At 36.6% G+C, this 18,757-nt stretch overlaps 1 protein-coding gene across 2 annotated transcripts in view; it reads left to right on the top strand.

Annotated features, from left to right (window-relative positions):
• The window catches only part of LOC107672585 (protein-methionine sulfoxide oxidase mical3a-like), a 94,361-nt gene extending 75,986 nt beyond the window's left edge, over positions 1-18,375 (top strand). Inside the window, exons 32-43 of one of the 2 annotated variants that reach the window (XM_016465836.1) lie at positions 302-415; positions 635-717; positions 833-2,693; positions 3,387-3,481; positions 3,581-3,796; positions 4,660-4,710; positions 5,630-5,737; positions 5,864-5,957; positions 10,724-10,789; positions 14,734-14,833; positions 16,443-16,516; positions 16,608-18,375. In XM_016465836.1, coding sequence (XP_016321322.1) covers positions 302-415; positions 635-717; positions 833-2,693; positions 3,387-3,481; positions 3,581-3,796; positions 4,660-4,710; positions 5,630-5,737; positions 5,864-5,957; positions 10,724-10,789; positions 14,734-14,833; positions 16,443-16,516; positions 16,608-16,792 — 3,047 coding nt within the window. In that variant the 3' untranslated portion in view covers positions 16,793-18,375. Of the gene's footprint in view, positions 1-301; positions 416-634; positions 718-832; positions 2,694-3,386; positions 3,482-3,580; positions 3,797-4,659; positions 4,711-5,629; positions 5,738-5,863; positions 5,958-7,998; positions 8,050-10,723; positions 10,790-14,733; positions 14,834-16,442; positions 16,517-16,607 lie in introns of both variants that reach the window. The other variant, XM_016465837.1, reaches the window with a different exon arrangement.
• Positions 18,376-18,757: the final 382 nt, after the last annotated feature.

The following is an 18,757-nucleotide window of genomic DNA, read 5'->3' on the forward strand; positions in this document are numbered from 1 at the left end:
TGACATTTAAAGATCGTCCTTTACTGACAAACATAAGATAAAGTTGTTTTACATAAGTTAGTTACTTTCATTGGTCTTTGAAAGGATTGTGTTGCTTCCTCTTTTTGTAATTTATTTAATTTAATTATTTAAAAAAGGGGAAAGTATAATGGTAACAAGGGTTGACAACGTTTTTTTTTATGATGCATTGTCTAAATTAATGCAGACAAAATGCTTGCTTTTAAAATATATGTTTCTATACATTTTCTATAGTAGTTTCTATACAGGCTCTCACACTGTTTTAATTTCTTTAATGTCACAGAGGACATTCCCTCAGACGCAGAGGCTGAAGCTCGCTCACATTGCATAGATGAAGTGGTGATGCTTCCAGTGGATAATGGCAAAGCAGAGAGCCAGGGACATGTTTCTAACACTGGTAATCATAACCTAATCATAATCATATAAATTCATGCCTTTTCCATTTCTGTTTGAGACTGATGATTGCAAATGTTTATGCACTTGCATAACTTGCGTCTCTGAACACATTACATCAATGTCTTGCTTCATAATTACGCAGGCTTTGATGATTAAAATCACAACACAAGGGATTTTCAATGTCGATCAATATTTGAGCCAGTTTTATTTTTCCTTGCAGAGAAAACATCTGCAAATCCAAGGGAATTTCTTGTGGACGTTGTGCTGTCTCCAATCCAAAAACCTGCTTTACCCATTGAAGAGGTGATACAGGGTTGTGGGATCTAAATGTCTTGGTCTGACTTGTTTGCTTGGTATTTAAAATGACAAAAGCCTCTTCATACTATAAAATTCTACCATTCATTTTCTCTTTCTACAGGTGAAAGACATTTCTCCTGTAATACTAGTTAAATGTCCTGGTGCACGTTTTTTCCCTGAGCCCTATCTATTTGATAATGTCAAACCGAACATTCCCCCGTCTCCGAGTCCTGATGCTAAAAGTCCCCATTCACCTGCTGCTCAAATTGTTGCGCTATCGCCCATCTGCTCCCAACCTGTTCCACAACCACAAACAACGTCTCTTAAATCTCCTGTCCAGCCTGAGCCTTGTGCCTGCTCTCCAACAAGTAATCCTTTGTCTCCAATATGTACCCAATCACAACCCTGCAACAAGCCACCCTCACCCCTCTCCACAAGCTCCCCTGTCAGGACTCAGCCAGTCCCAGCTGTCACTTCCACTCCTTTAGCTAAACCTGCTTCTGAGAAGAGAACCAATGAACCCTTGAAAGATTCAGTGCCTGAGGAAACCCCCGTCAAGAAAACGGACCTCATTGAGGAGTTCTGGTTGAAGAGTGCAGAGATCCGAAAGAGTTTAGGACTCTCTCCTCTGGATCGAAGCAAAGCATCAGTGGAAACTCCAACGCCTGAATCATCATCTTCAAAGTCTTACACCCCAGAGGACTTGTCTGAAGAGCAGAAGCCTACTTTCACAGGCCGTTCTATCATACGCAGGATCAACATTACCTTGGAGGGTCAGGTTATATCTCCGGTGGAACCTAAGAGTAATGGTTCTGAGAAGAAGGACTTGAGCAGCAGTTCAGGGTTGGGTCTTAATGGAAGCGTGACTACCAGTCAGACAGTAGCTAGTGACAGCTACAACAACTCTGATTCTACCATGCTTACCCCTCCTTCCAGTCCCCCACCACCTCCACCTAATGAGGAGCCAGCTTCTTTCCAAAACAAAAGGCCTCAGGTGTCCTGGGACAACCTTCTTGAAGCCACAGAGGAGCCTAAACCTGAGACTACACCGCCTAAACCTAAGACTCCAGTTAGTCCTCCTCAACCAAAACCAGTTGTGGCTCCAGTTCCAGACCCTGGAACTAACCCTCCTGTTGTTATGAGGGTAAAGGACCCGAATAAACCACGCCGTGAAGAAGTGAGAAAGTCTTTTGTGGAGTGTGTAGACGAGATACCATTTGCTGACGACATTGAAGACACATACGATGACCGCACTCCGGACACAAGTGGTCTGGAAAAATTTTACACCCCGCCAACCAGCAAGGTCAACCGTGAGAAGCCGCCTTTACACCTGGCACTGGCAATGGAAAATGGCAAGCCCAACATACCTGGTGGAGTTTCCCGGACAGCAAAGGGTCCCCAACATTTTTCTCCTGAAGCCAAGGAGATTGCAGAAGAGCGAATGCGGGCACGGGAAAAGTCTGTGAAGAGCCAAGCTCTGAAAGACGCCATGTCCAAGCAGCTTACTAAGATGAAAGAATCAGATGCTGCCAAGGGTGCTGTGGCAAAAGTAGCCTGGAATGTTCCTGAGACAACAGGGGAAAACAAAAAGCAATCAAACACACCCAAGGACTCTGCAGTGAAGGCTTTGGAGTCCAAAAAGCAGACAGACACACTACCTGACCGTTTCTTCACCACATCCACCAGTAAGACCTTGGACAGTTCCGTCACATCTTCAGAAAGCTCAGCAGGGGGCAAAAGCAAGAAGCGCAGCTCACTGTTTTCTCCACGCAAGAACAAAAAAGAAAAGAAAGCCAAAAATAAAAGGCTCTCTGGCACAGAAGAGACTCCACCCAAACACAAGTCCCTGTGGAAGGCGGTGTTCTCTGGCTACAAGAAGGACAAAAAGAAAAAAGACGACAAGTCATGCCCAAGCACACCCTCCAGCTCTACAACTGAAGACTCCGGGAAGAAGAAAGAATCACCACTGGACAGGTCCTCAGGTCAGTTAGAATTTTTTTCATTTGAACAACTCCCCCTTTGTCAGAATTCATCCTTGTCTATGCTAGCTCTGTTCCAAAATCTAGTATGAATCCTAAATAGGCAGCTCCTTTCCAAAACAGCATCAAAACCATCATTGAATTCAATTATTTGACTCTCAAAGGATTCCTGTAGAGTCTACTGTTAGCATATTGCTAAGATAATGTGGTACCTTTAATAAGCATGAAAGTACATTGCACAACATTGTGTAGAATATTCTATATATATATATATATATATATATATATACATTGAGATATTAATACTTCATGGTTTTGCTTGAACAATTTGTTGCTCTATAATCAACATCTTGCCTCATCCACAAATTTGGATTTATTTGTTTCCTGTAGTTGCAGTGCATTCTGGGTTTCCCTTTTCAACAAAAAGTATATGTGATGCTACCTTAGAATTTGGTCAATGCAAGGTATATTAAGAGGCATCATTAAATTGCATACCTTTTGGAGCAGCCTTCATGCCTGGAGTGTGCCTGTGAAAATGCTGACCAGTTCTCATTCAGGCTCACTTCAGACCCTCATGGGTTGTGTTAAAATCTTGCAGAATTTTGCTGAGTTTATTTAGAGTTACATATGTTTTTTTAAAGTCTCTTTTAACTGGTTATTTTCTTATGCAAAGTTCTCTCTAATTTACTGATGTAGATTTACGTCTAAGGAGAAATCTCAGTTTTTCTGAGGACTCTGATCTCTCTTTTGATGATGTACTGGAAAGATCCTCTCAGAAGTCCAAGGGTGATGTAAGTATATAATATAAATAGCTTCTTTTTTCTCATTTGAGTCAAATGTTTTCTCTCTGCAGAGTCTCCAATTTTAATGAAATCTTTTACTCTTCTCAGCGCCATGTCCTGTTTGACTTGGTATCAGATTTGAATAAAGAGGCATTTAAAGAGGAGAAATCCAAAGAGAAGGATAAGGACAGGGCAAAGGAAAAAGGAAAAAGAGTAACAGAGAAGGGCAAGGAAAGGTCAAAAGAGAGGGAGAATGAAAGAAGATTCAAAGAAAATATTGTGAAAATGAAGGATGTGGAACAGGAGAAAGGAAAAGAGGAAGAGGTATTTCAGTGATGTATTGCACAGCAGCTAGAAGCTACTGGGTTTCAGACAGAACATGAATGCAACACTATGCCAACAAACCAGTAAATATTTTAGTTAAACAGATTTAAAAAATATTGTACAGCATTGTATTTCATTCGTAACCTGTACGAAATCAAGTATCTTTAGCCTTGCTGTGTTTGTGTGAAGGTGAATAGAGAGAGATTGGGGCTAGATGTGTAGAACGACAAAAAAAATCATATTCTGGTGTCCACCAGAATTCAAAGAAGACAAAAAAAAAAATATATATATATATATATAGTAGGCAAAATATATATATATATATATATAGTAGGCACTTTTAGAGTGCAGTGTTCATTTGACTTTCATAACTAGCCTAGTTGTGGATATGAAGTTGTGGTCGTGACTCGTGACTCAGGTCACAGGTAGTTTGTTTTGTGAGTTGTTTTTTTTTTGTTTTTTTTAGTATTCTCTAGCAAATCTTAATCTAGATTACGTCTAAAAGGTCCAAAATTAACTCTTTGCCACACTTGCCATTGGTGGGTGAACATTTTTGGCCATAGATTTTTTTTTTTAACTATTTCTTACTAATTTTGTTGGTTAATGTGATGAATATTTCACATTCTGTCTGTGAAATATTCAGTTTGGTTGGCGGGGGTTAATTTTGGACCCTGAGTTTAATTGTGTTGCACAAAACACGGTCATATTAATTTGTACTTTTGCACTCATCCCAGTGTCCTTAAATGTTAAGTCTTGTTTTTGTGTGTTGCCATAGAGTCCTGATTTTGTTTAATTGTACATTAACCCATCTAATCACATAATTTTTGTTTTGTTTGTTTTCCTTTTTAATTTATTTTTCTAAGTCTGTTTATGTACCTCATGCATTGGCGTTCAAGAGATCGTATGCCACGAAGGTAGTGTGTTCATTCATTCACATTGGTCTACCCGTTTTACGCATGTCATATCACACCGTCATGCCTAACCCCTGTCTGTTATTGTTGGTCAAAACATGTTTGCTTTATTGTTTTACTAACCATTTTCTGCAGCATGGTGAAGGCTAAAGCGCCCCCTTTCTGTTGGAGGATGTAACCGTATCACATGACGTTCTTAAAAGGCTTTCTGGGCTGCATACTGTTTTCTGTACTGTGTACCTCACTGGTTTACATGCAACTTGTTTTTCTTGTTTCATAGCTTCTACTAGACTTTCTTAAAGCATCTCCAGTCAATATTTTTTCAGTCTATGTCTGTCTTACACTTTGTTACAATTTATTGGCTCTGTGCACAATACCAATGAAATACACAAAGAAATATCTATCTATCTATCTATCTATCTATCGTCATAGTCTGCAAATTTAAAGTTTGAGTCAAGTCTTCTTTTTTGTTAGTATTACTGTTTTGAGTCTCTTTTGTACTGATGTCAGGTGTAGTAAATTTATGAATCATGTTTTCTTTTTTTTCTTTTTTTAGAATGGAGTACTTAATATACTGACGTGTTTAATTATTTGTTGAATTTCCAGCCAAAATACACACACAGTACCATTATTGTGATAAAAAGTTATACTTATGATTATACTTGGCTACTAATGACTTGATTATACTGCTAAAATCTAGAGCATCTAGAGGTGCTTTAGAATTGTAAGTCAAAAGTACTTAAGTATGTTGTAGTAGTTACCTAGCTTTGACATTAGGCTCTGTTTTAGACTCTGCTGTAGCCTTCTATTCCACAAACCCCTGCCGTAGACATCTATGAGATGCCAGACAAGGATCCATCTACAACTGACCTGGACACAGGTTACAGGAGCGCTGGATCTGATTTTTAATTTCCTATTGCAGAAAACATACACGGAGGAGGAACTTAATGCCAAGTTAACAAGAAGAGTACAGAAAGCTGCACGGAGGCAGGCCAAGCAAGAGGAGCTCAAGAGACTCCACAGAGCCCAGGTGAAAGCATACTAATGACTTTTTTTTGCATGAGGTTGTCAGAAAGTTGAATTTCAGCCATCGCCATGCAGAAGAAACGAGTGTGGAATTACAAAATTAACTAGAAGCTGCTTTTTGATTCCTCAGATCATCCAGAGGCAGCTGGAGCAGGTGGAAGAGAAACAGAGGCAGTTAGAGGAGAGAGGTGTCGCTGTGGAAAAGGCGTTGCGAGGGGAAGCAGGTATTTCTCTCTTTCAGTCTCACTTCATTCTGAATGTTTCCTCAGATGCGCTGCTGAAGGGTTAAAGCCTTGGCGTAGATCTTCATATCTCATGCTTTTCTTTGTAGTGATACTTTGACCTTTAGGTCAGAGCGCTGCATGCTTGCTGTTTCTAGATTCAAGCTTCAAACTACAGTGCAGACTTAAAATGATGTAAAATAATGTTTATGCATTATTTGCCTTATGATTAAAAGCGATTTTATGAACTTGGATTAGTTAGTATTCTGATGCATAATAATGTGATGCCTTTTTTTTCATATACAAACCTTGCTAGAAGGTTTTATCTCATTACTAAATTTGTGACACCGGGCTCAACATAGACATAACATTAGCATTACATTCAGAGTTCACATGGTTATGGAAAACCTGGAAATGACAGGGAATTGTGATTTCCGGGCCTGGAATAGGCAATGATAATTATTAAAACCTTGAAAGTCATGAAAAAGTAATAGACTTTTTTGTAGTGAATATCTTTTTTTCTTGTTATGCTCAGCTCAAAATTATTTATATGCCAAAATTGCTTTTTGAGCTCTCCAGTTGAGCTGCAAGCGAATCTCAAGGCATTTTTTTTGTTTTCTTGGACACATTTTTACATTTAAAAAAATCATTTAAATCTATTAAGTCCAAGGTTTTGTACCTGACATAAAGTTGGATCTGCCCCTGCAAACTCTGTAAAATACTTTTTACAAATCTTTATTCACTAGAAGATCCTTTAAGAGTATTTTAAGTCTTTATATGAAAATGTAAATATATGTCTATATATACCGTACATATTAGAAATATGTTTTTTTTTTTTCAAATATTGCAGAAAATATTGCAAAAACTGCAGTGTGTAATGCTTCTAATAAATCAAATATAGGTATTGCAAAATGAATGTTTTGACAGTTCTATGGCTGTTCTTATCATATTTTATGTGTTTTCTGCATTAAATTGCACATGACAAGCTATCACAAATTTGGATTTTCCTTTTGATATGTACTACAGTAACAGCTGAGAGAATTACTAGAATCTTTTCCGTTATTGGATTCAAGGAAAAATGGTTTTCTGTTGCAAAATATGAACAGATAATATTAACAAAATCAAGTAGCTGTAGCTGTAACAAATGAAAATTTATGGATTTGTGATTTCCAGACAGTAGGGTAATTATAGGCAGTAGAAGAAAAATGATGAATTATTGCCTCCTCTCTCACCTCCCCCTCTCCCCTCCATCGCATCTTTTTTATCTAGTGTTTCTTAATCTCTTTTTATCCTTTACTCTCTCTAAGGGTTGTATAAAGGTTCTAGTGTTAGTCCAAAACAGCGTAAGAGGCGCTCAGGTCCATGGTGATAACTCTAGTAGTTGTTGTAGTCGTCTCAGCGTATCATGCCATTCTCATGCCGAACATCGTCTCTCCTGGTCTCTCCTCACGTGTGTCTCAACTGCATGCCCCGTCAATCCGGTCTTGCCAAACATAGATTTGTATGCTGCCTCACTGGATGTGAGCCACTATAAATGATTAATAGGCTGTTTCTTCGGTTTTGAATCTATATCATTCCGTTTTGTGGATCCTAAAGCACCTTTTTGTGAGTTGTCTGGTAAATGCTATATTCATGTTTTGTTGTTCAGCATAACATATATTCACAAGCTGTACAGGGTTAAAATGCCTGATATACATTGAATAACAGGAGTTTTAGATAGATTCTAGATAGATAGATAGATAGATAGGTGTTTAATCAAAACAAGGGTTTTAGATACAAAAACGTATTCGCACTCCAGAGTCTCCCTTGTGGCAGAACACAGCAGTGTAACAAATCTATGTGCTCATCTACCATTACAGGACATGCACTATAAAAGCAAGTTACTACATGTGTTTACATGCCAAATAACAAATGTGATGAGTGTGTATTCAGCATACCTTACTGTGTGAGCGTGTGTGTGTTTGTGTGCAACATATGCATGACTTAAAGCTACTGGCTGTGCCTGTGTGTGCAGTAACATGTTTCTAATATATCCTTATTATAGACTATTGGGGAGAGTCTAATTACAGTGAGATCCTGGATTTGCATCTGGGCGGTATGTATTTCAAATCTGTTGCTTGAAATGGACTAACATCTGACGCCCTCTTTTCCCTCTGTACTTACTGAGTCTTCCCTCTGCCTAAATTTTCCCTGTCATTTTACCCTGCAAAAATGTAATGTTAATTCACTTTATGTAATTTAGATATTTTAGGAAATGTTTATATTATATAGTATTATATTAAATAGTATTTTCTTATTTTATTTAGATTTATTTTGTATTTATATTTTAATCATGAATTATTATTAGTTATTATATATATTTTATTATATATAGATGTTTCATTTTTAAGGATTATATAATTTTTTATAAACTATTTAAATATATTAATATATTTTATAAATATAAAAATGTTATATAATCATTTAATTCTTTTATTATTATTATTTTTTTTTTTTTTTTTTTTTTTTTTTTTTTTTTTAAAATTTTTAAAAATTTCAGTTTTAATCTTAGTTTGCAAACTAAAAATGTGCCATTAATATTTAGCAGCATCTGAAATCCAAAATGCTTAATCAAATAAATGTAGCTAGCTTGCAATCCTGATTAAGCCCCTCCCCTCTAGCCTTTTGTTAGATGTCTATGGCTGTCTGCTTTACCCGCCAGCACTTTAGCTTTCATATTTTCCTCCCATACCTGCTCAGTTGCATAGGGGCCCCGGACCCCGAGAGATCCCAGTGTTCAGTGCATCATTCCTGATTGCGATTGATCTAATCATGTGTAGCTCGTCTTCACTGTGTTCCCTAAACTTATATCTCATGCTGTGGATCTGTTGAGTGCTTGTTTGAATGAGTGTATTGTCTTGTGGCGTTTCGTTGATCACACTGTGAAGTTACAGGCAAGCCATGCCGAGATCACCCACGCAGACAGAGATATAGCGTGGAGCGCTGTTTGTGATGGTGTATAAATTACCCATAGTTTTTAAAGGACATTGGGGCATTGTTTAAACCATCTTCTGAATCTTTTTCAATGCAACCAGATGTTTCTTAAAGTAGCATGCCAAAAAGTTCTTGCAAGGTAACAAGGGTTATTTTAGGTGGTAGTTTATGGGTCTTTACACATGCTAAGAGTATATATCAACAATTGTTTAATTAGAAAACCCAGGTAAGTACAACATATTCACATTTTATAAATGTTCGGGTAAATTGTCTGAAGGTGTTGATGGGAAAAGCATTTGAAATCCAAAAGCAAGCTAAATTCACTAAAGTTTGTAAGACTTCTGTTTGGCGTTTTAATGCTGCAACCCCATAATTGCTTCTTGTGGCTACATTTTCTTTCATTTTTGTAACAGGTGCACAGAGATTAAGTGGCTAATATGTGTGCTGTTTGCTTGGACTGATTTTCCTGTAAGAGTTTTTTTTTCCATCACAACCTAGTTGGTGGTGGACCTGCTAACAGTTGGTGGATTTCTTGTAATCCTAGCTCAAAAACGCTGTATAATTATTGTCAGCATTCTGAGGCCTATGGCTTAGGCATTTTTGTAGCCATTAAAAAAAATTCAGAAAACTTTTGTTGATTTCTGTGTAACTTTGCATCAGTGTGCATTTGTTTATGGCCTGTTTCCTGTGGGTCGTTTCCATGCATGTCTGCATAAGAATGTTACTTTTCATGGATAATTAGTTACCAATTCTTCCCATAACTGCAGAGGATGAGCCAGCGAAATGAGATGATGCGGTTTAAGATGAGTACTCAATGCATGTTAGATTGAAACAAATCCTTTCAGTTAAATACCCCTTTAATGTCTATTTGCTTTTTACGTGTCGATAGGGTCAGAATAGTGGTCACTTACATAGAATAGGAAACTAAACGTCCTCAACCTTCACATAAGACTGTTATATTAGTGCTGATTAGTTTCAGCCACTTCTGAATGCAAACAATGTCAAAGTTGGGCTTTCGAGGGTTGCGTTGACAAACTCCTCTGTGAATAGCCCCTTGTTGTGAATTACTCGACATCCAATTGTTTCAGCATTTTAAAGACCATTCCGTCATCCTAGCTTTGCAGAGCATAACGAATTGTACAAGGATCTGGGTTTTAATTTGCTCCCATGCATCATTGGCGAAATCCTTTACTCTGGTGCCAATCATTCTTCTAACGTTCATTTGATGCGTTTTTGTCTAGAGCTCTTTTTCCTCATGTGGCTGGATTGACACCCGCCGTATAGATTGCTGATTTCCACATCAGACGTAGTGAGAGGATTGAGAAATATATTTTGCACCCAGGAATATCCCCAAAGATGATATAATAATTCAACTTTAGCTTTTAAAATCAATTTTTTCTAGACCCCACTTTCAGGAGAGCTACAATTGCATACTGTACTTCTTTGATGTAGCCTGTGCAGACATTAGGTTTGCTCTTGAGTTGCCACTTATTTGCCCTCAGTAGTGCACAGAAGGAAAAGTTCAAAGAGTAGTTCATTTCAATTCATGTTTGCGCTCTGTCCCGTGTCATTTCCTCCCAATATGTGACATCACACTGCTGCTTTCAGTTTCTCCCGAGAGTTCTTTCTCTTTTTGATTTAGCTCCTCACTTTTATTTCTCTTCCACATCTCTTTCTTTCTCTCCTTCTTTCTTGATTTCACCCTTCTGGTCACCTCCACCACTCTGCTTACTCTCTCTCTCTCTGCTATCTCTCTCTCTCTCTCTCTCTCACATTCCTTTCCTGTGTTGTGGAAGTTGAGCCCTATGTCGGGACCGCTCGCCGAAGAGCCCTGTACCTCTGCCCCTGCTGTGCCCCTGAAGGTAACGTAAACCCCGTCATGTTTTCCGCTGGCCAGTTGTGTTACCATAAAAACATGGCCAGCGGCGTTACTTTGACAACCCACTGGACCTGTGGAGTACTGCTTTTGCCCTTCAACCACAAAGTCCTCTCCCCTGCCCATGTGTGTCCAGGCTTAGTGGATTTCCCCCAGCAGATTGCGTCAGTGCTTCTGATGTACAAATACAAATTTGTAGCAGGCGAATAACTGGCTGGCTGGACGATATTATTTGCCAATATTCGATTCCATGTCTCAATTAATGCTTTTGTTGTGAAATATGTTATGAGAATGATATTTTAATTTAATTAAACTTTTGAGGTGTATTTTGATATTTAAATATATTTTATTAATATTTTATATAATAATTTATTTTTCAGTATTTTATTTTATTTGGTATCACAAAGTAATTTTTATTTAGTGGCATTTATAATTAAAATCATTCATATCTAAAGAAAAAAAAATCCATAATTTCTTAACACAATTTTTGCCAAATCGCTTGTTTGCAAATGGTCCTGGCATTATATTTACTTTCAGTGTTAATGATAGTTTGGAAACTAAAAGTGTTCCAATAAAATGTAGCAGCACAAATCTGAAATGCTTCAACAATCAGTCAGATGTAGCTAGCTGTAATAGATGTAGATAACAGATTTTATTTGATCTATTTATGTAGCTGCCAAGTAGATTCAAAATGTTTTAAGCAAGAAGTAACATTTTCATTTTATTTATATGCACCAAAATAATTCATTGTAATAAACAGGAATGCTGTGTATTACATTTTAAAACATGTAGTGTGCCATGCAAGGATTTTCATGAACATCTGCCCCAAATTGACTGATGAATTGAATCAGGAAATTTGAAAGAATTAATTCGGGAGAATTTTTGTTAAAGAGATTAGATGTTATTAAAATTCTATATCATCAACAAAAAATCGAATATGTGGTAAATGTTTGGTATATCGCCCAGCCCTCAGCAGTAGCAGCTTAAGTTAGGCCCATATTTAGGTTCCCTAATTGATCAAGGTTCTACTTTTATTTTATATACACTTTAGACTTTCTAAAGAGGATTAGCATAAATGCGGTTTTAATTAGTACATTAGAGCAGACCTAATATGATGACACCGATCATTAGTGTCTATTTTGGGGGAAACTGCTCTGCTGACTGTAAGTGTGAATTTAAATAACAGCATGATTGTCATCTGCTCTTACCAAGTTCTAAAACTGTCAGTGTTTTACGTGTCCCAACCTCACAGCTCCTTTACAGAGCTGTATCGTGGTAATCCATAGAATATATATTCACTGTGTGTCCATATGTTTCCATAATACTGATGATTTGTTTTAAAGGATAGCATGTGTAAGGGGAACACTATAGGAAAGTGAGGTCTCCAAACTTAGTAGTCATTTTTATGTCTTTGTCTTACCATTACATTTCAAATTTAAAGTCAACACGAAATCAATATTGACTCTGACATTTTATTTTATTTTATAATTTTTTATTTTATTTTATTTTTTTTTTATTTATTTTTTCCCTCTGACTCCTGGTGTTAATGTGTATGTTATCCATATATATATATATAGTATAATTTAGTTTACTATATTAGGTTACCAATTTGTTTTATACGTAATATTTATAGTAAAATATATTTGATATTATGTACTATATGAATTCGATATTCAGTACTCTCAGTAAATTTCTGGTTGAAATATAACAATATATAAGTAAAATGGCAGCATTTGACATTTCATGTTGACTTTACATGCTGTAGCACAAAATGCAAAAGTTTGGCAACATTGTGTTTTTGTCAGTTTGTAATCTGGTGCGTGTAACTATGCCTGTATATAACAGTGCCCTTTTGGCACGACGTTAGCGTGGCTGTTCTACGACTGTTCTAACTGTTGTTCTTCTTTCTCTGTTCCTCTTGGGAAAAGCATGGGGCTGAGTGTGGGGGAGGCCACTCACAGTGCGTCCCACTGGATAAGTTTAGCCTCCCTGTCCTCCGTTGTCCCTGTCTCTCACTGTTTTTATCTCTGAGGACCTCTACTTTGCCTCTGTGTGTTTAAAACAGTCAAGGCCAGCAACCGCGAGCACAGCCATTCGATTTATGTGTGTACTGTCTTTTTCCCTTTTGTGTTGCAAGAGCCGCCTCTCCGTCAGCTAAGTACGTCATGCTGCATCCAGGTTTGCCGTGCGATGGCTCATCTCAGTGCTTGGCTTCACTCGTGTGTTTATGTATGTGCGTGTAAGGATGGGAGATGGGATTTTCATAGATGTCTGGGACTGTACTAGCATGGGCTGACATGTACAGTTGTTCCCATATACAGCCGGTTGACAGTATTCTGCACTGATCATGGACTTCAGCACATGCCATGAGGCTTTTTACCTCATGCAATACGTTAGAGGTACGTCTAACTGCACTGCAGGTAAAGAATATTGAGTCACGAGCTTAACCCAAAGCCCTTTTTAAAGGAATGTTCCAGGTTCAATGCAAGTTATACCTGCAAGCTTTTGCTGCATAATGTTGATTACAACAGAAAATGATTTTGACTTGTCCTTTTTGTTTTTATAACAAGCAAAAATTGTGGTTGTGTTAAGGCACTTACAGTAGAAGTAAATGGGACAATAAAATTAGCATTAAAGTTCAAAGTCATTTTAAAGCCATTAAAAGCCAGTGTGATACTAATTATTTCTGTGTAGAATGTATCCAATATTATGATACATGACCTTTTTATCTAGAAAACAAATCCAACCTTTTGCTAATTTAATAAGTATTGTTGCAATTATTTGTGTAATTATAATATATAATTTTTTTATATAATATTATTATTATATATATTTTATATCATTTTTTAAAATAATTATTTGTATATTCAAAATGTAGATTTGTATTTATAATAATCATATATATTTTATTCATTCTATTTTTTTAAAAGCAAAATTCATTTTTTAATCAATTCAAAAATGAACAGCATTTATTTGAAATAAAAATTATTTATAACATTATTTCTTTATGGTCACTTTTGAGCAATTTAAAATATACTGGGTGAATAAAAGTGTTTCTTTTAATAAAAAAAATTAAACGTTTGAACTGTCACGTGTTATTTATATTTATATATTATTTGTAAGAAATATTAATAATGTTTTATAAGAGAAGAGTCAAAATTATTTCTTATGGTAATCAACACTTTGCCACCAGTACTGTCAGTAGAGCTGAACTTGTAAAGAAACTGGAACATTTCTTTATGATATGTCATAATTATTGCCATGCCATTATGCTAAAATGGTATACAGTTGAGTAACTTGCATAATTTTTGGAGGAAAACTCCTTGGAGCAAGCTATGGACCCACAAAGGTAAAACCAAGTTTATAGGGCTGCACGATAAATATTGCACGATATTTAATGCGCATCTCGTCAGTAAAGCCGGTTCTGTAATCAGCGGTAAATCTCTACACGTGCGTGCTGTCACGTGGAGCACGAGATGCGCATTAAATATCGTGCGATATTTATCGTGCAGCCCTACAAGTTTAGATGAATTTAGATGTTCACACTTTTTGACATATACCTGTGACATTGCCTTGGATTATTGGGTAGCTTTCATAATTAATAGACGTAGTCCTGCAAAAGAAGGTTTCAAAGTTTGAAGCAATATCCACTGCCTTGAAAAAGACCAAATGCCTCAGAAGTCCAGTCTGATCAGCATTGATCATGATATGCTGTCCAATCAGAAGTCGTACCTCCACGCCATCCTCTGTGAACCCGGCAGGCTCGACCTCATCACGGTCTTCCACATTCCCACCCTACTCTTGCCCTGACAAAGACATCCTAGCTTGGCTGTCATCGCATTTGCTGTGTGGGGTGTCGGTGTCAGGTCTGTGTGTCAGCGAGTGGTTAACTGCCGGTTTCCTCATGCTTCTACAATTTGCTTCTTGCAGGAATGGGTAAAAAGGACGATCCAAAGCTGATGCAGGAATGGTTTAAACTGGTGCAGGAGAAGAATGCCTTGGTGCGCTATGAATCGGAGCTGATGATATTGTGAGTAGACACCCAATTTAAGATTCATTGCTCATTTCCCATTTCACAATGCTCTTAATTTTTTTCTTAATGCTTTTTAATTTGAACTTAATTTTCTAGTCTATCCACATTAAGAAGTTTTTTCAAACTTTTCAAAAAAGCTTTATTTATTTATTTATTACAAAGAAACTCATATTCTTGTATGTTAATGTTTCTCCGTAAAAAAAAAATCTGTTTTCCATTACACTGTTCTCCAAAACAACAGCCAAAAGTGGGAAAAAATATTTGCTGATCCAGCTTGAAGTTTCTGTCAAGTTTTTACGGTTAGGGTGTTTTGACTTTTACATTTGTGATAATTTTATGAAATTTTAAGATTTTTTTTTAAAAACTGTATAAAATAAGCCAAAACCTTTAAGTTATAAATTAAGAATTTGCATATTAATGTATGTGAATCTTAATAATTTTTGTAGTTTATTTATTTTTATTCTTTTAAGTTTTATTAATTTATTTCTTTGTTTTTTTTCAAAATGTAATATTAACAAACTCCAGTGTATTGTCTGGAGTCTGGATGTTTTTATTCATTGTACAAAAGGAACAAATGCTTAGTCTTTCGAAACAAGAACTGATGGTCTCTAAAAGGCAAATTCGCTGTAGGCAACAAGATGGTGCTGAAATATTATACCAGATGCATTTATTTGATTCTGTTTTGTTCTATTTACATTGAGTGGATACGAGATGCAATTACATAGTGACTGTGCCACAGATGTAATCAACTGTGCATCTCTGTTTGCAAAGATGAGCACCAAATGGCCCATACATTCAGGCAAAAGGGAAAGTTTAATCAACAAAACCCAAATTACAAAGGGGTTTTCATTAAGAAAAGAAAAACCATGTTTGTGGGATCTCCATAGGGAGATATTAACAGTTATGCAGTTATTGGCTGTATCACATTTGTCATCAACACTTAAGTTCAGTCGGTCAGTATTGGATATGTAATTGTGTGATTGTTTCCCCTATTTTTACATTTAGATTTTCCCGAATGTAGAAGTGCTCACTTAGAGTTAATATTTAATACACTTATAATTTAATACGACTTTAAAATGTAATCTTTAGCAAATCTCAAAATGAATATCAATTTTCATAATGTGCATTAAGGTAGTGAAGCCTAAATTCACTTAAATTATTTGAATTGTTTGATTTTTAGTTTTAATATATTATTTTAAAATAGTATAGCATTTTAAAATTGGCCATTTAGCAACCTGAATATTAATTTATTTATTAGACATCATTTTAATAACAGTGCAAGAAGTTTAATAACAAACAACTGATCAACCAAATAAAAGACGATCCAACAGTGCTTTTAACGTTTGCTTTAGTTCTTCTCAAAGTACATGGCTTAAAAGTGCATCTGCTCATCCATACCCTCGTGTTTGTCTGGACTGTCAAGCATAAACCAAACATTATGGTGCTTTAATGGCAGATGGTTCCTTAATTATCCATGTGTCGCATCAAGGAATCCAATATCTTTGAACATCAAACATTTTTCAAACGTCCTCACACAAACTCTATAGTTTAACAGACGTTTGTTCTCTTCTTCCATTCAGTTCTACTTCTTCCTTTTTCTCTGCAGTGCTCGTGAGCTGGAGTTGGAGGACAGACAGAGTCGACTGCAGCAGGAACTGCGAGAACGCATGGCAGTGGATGGTACTTTGTACTCCAGTATAGGCCTGATCATATTGTAACACCAAAAAAAGTCATACACATTTTCTTTAAATCAATTTTTCACTCTCTGCAGACCATCTGAAGACCGAGGAGGAACTTGCAGAGGAGAAACAGATTCTGAATGAAATGTTAGAGGTGGTCGAGCAAAGAGATTCTCTGGTGGCCCTGCTGGAGGAGCAGAGACTCAGGGAGAAAGAAGAGGATAAAGACCTGGAGTCGGTGATGCTCTCTAAGGGTTTCAACCTCAACTGGGCTTAGCATAACAATGGCGAAACGGTTCTGACCGCCAGCGATTCCCAGTTTCACCGCAGGGAGTGTAAAAAATTGCAGAAAGAACCGGTCTGTCTCTCCCCTCGTTTTATTGGGCATGTCAAGAACGTTTACAAATCCACTCATGAGCACGATGATGATGTTTACGAGTACGACTCGGGGCGTTTTGTCCCCCGGCAGCCAAGGCATTGGTTCTGTGAAAGACGTTCTCTCATTAAGAATGATTTTTTATTATTTTTTTTTGTCTTGAAAAGGGACATCAATCCTGCTGATGTTGAGGAAGTCTGAGACTAATGATCTTACTAAAAGCCCGTCTTGTTTTTCAGAGAATGTCTGGTCAATCAGCTGTTACGTTTTCATGGACAAAATGTGTTTGGATAAACGTATAAGCATCATACCTCCAAGCAACAGATGAATGAAGTCTTTATAGGTGTGGTTCACAGATAAGCATGTGACAGACTTCTGTAATTGTCACAGCAGACATCCTCAGCGACCGACACGTTGTGTTTGTAGCATTGACAATTGCACAATTTTCAAATCTGTCAGTAGCCACCTGATATTAGAGATATTGGTGTATGCAGGGAGCGCAACGATCTCGATGTTACATACTTCATTGATGTTGGTTTCCATTTGTCTCGAGTGGCGTTACTGCACATATATCCTAAAATCAGTTTACAATCATTTATAATCCATGAATATCTGATACTTGTATTATAGTTTACATAAAGCAGTGGAGTATATATTAGTATGTAAACTTCCTCAATGCAGAAAGTTCATAAGATTATCTATATACACACAATATGCATTGATATACAATCAAATGCGTTATGCATTTGTTGGTTGGTCAGTGGTTTCATGAACAGTTAAGGCACCCACTGCTTTTCTGACTTTATTTAGTATCAAATCAGATGAAGAATTGGTGCCCATTTTCACATTTAATTATCTGCCACCATGGTTTGGTGTCATATTTCACTTTCTCCAGGTTTAGAGCAACATGCCTTTTTTAACTTCTCATGCAACAGCTTTTCACATCCACAGAGTTTTCTTATGTTTGCAGAGTGTGTTATTTATAATTGTCTTTGTAAAGTTTTATACCACTTGAAAACGTTCCAGCACTGTCGACAGACACCGGTGCTGATTAACAGCGGGAGCACGTAGTCATGCTCGCAACATCGAAATTGCAAGTGAACATGCCTTTTTCCTAAGTGTACATTTCATTTTAGTCACCGTTATGCTGTATAGATGGGCACAGATTTTTTTTCTTTTACTGTAAGTACAGATAACTGTGAATGAAAACGTACACTTGGTCAAAGAGTTATTTAGACTAAAATGTTTGACAGATTTTATGGTATTTATTAACGTGTGAAAAAATGTATTATATGTAAAGTAAATGAATCCTAATTTTTAAAAATATGTTGGTTCTTGAAAATGCTTCATGTCGCTAATTTGCATATTGGGTATTGGATGTATGCAGACAGAGGCAATAAAACAATGCAGTTGTTACAAATGACTCTACAGTGCTTGAAAGTTTTTTTCCACCTCTTTTTGCAGTTTAACTTCAACTTCTTAATGTGCAGGCTTTATTCAAATGTATTCAACCTTGGTGTGCTTTTTGTAAACAAGAAATTTAAATTTGGAAAATTTTGCAATGTTGGTCAGCTTTCAAAATTTAACCCATTAAGATTGTGATATTTGCATATGAATTCTGAAGCCTTTTTTAACGTCTGTTTGCATAGGTAATTGTGGTGTTTATTATTATTATTATTTTTACATATGTATCCATCAAGCATTTCAATGTTGGCCTGTATTTTTTATTTTTTTTACCTGAAACTTACCACTTGCCACTGTTCATTTGTATCTTTGCAAGTACTAATGTTTGCTTCAGGAAAGGGACATTCGCTATTCAAATCTTTTAAAATCCAAGCAGATCTTTTCAGGCTTAAAAAATACACA

Source organism: Sinocyclocheilus anshuiensis, unplaced genomic scaffold (assembly GCF_001515605.1).
Source record: "Sinocyclocheilus anshuiensis isolate Anshui unplaced genomic scaffold, SAMN03320099.WGS_v1.1 scaffold28, whole genome shotgun sequence".
NCBI classification, from domain to species: domain Eukaryota; kingdom Metazoa; phylum Chordata; class Actinopteri; order Cypriniformes; family Cyprinidae; genus Sinocyclocheilus; species Sinocyclocheilus anshuiensis.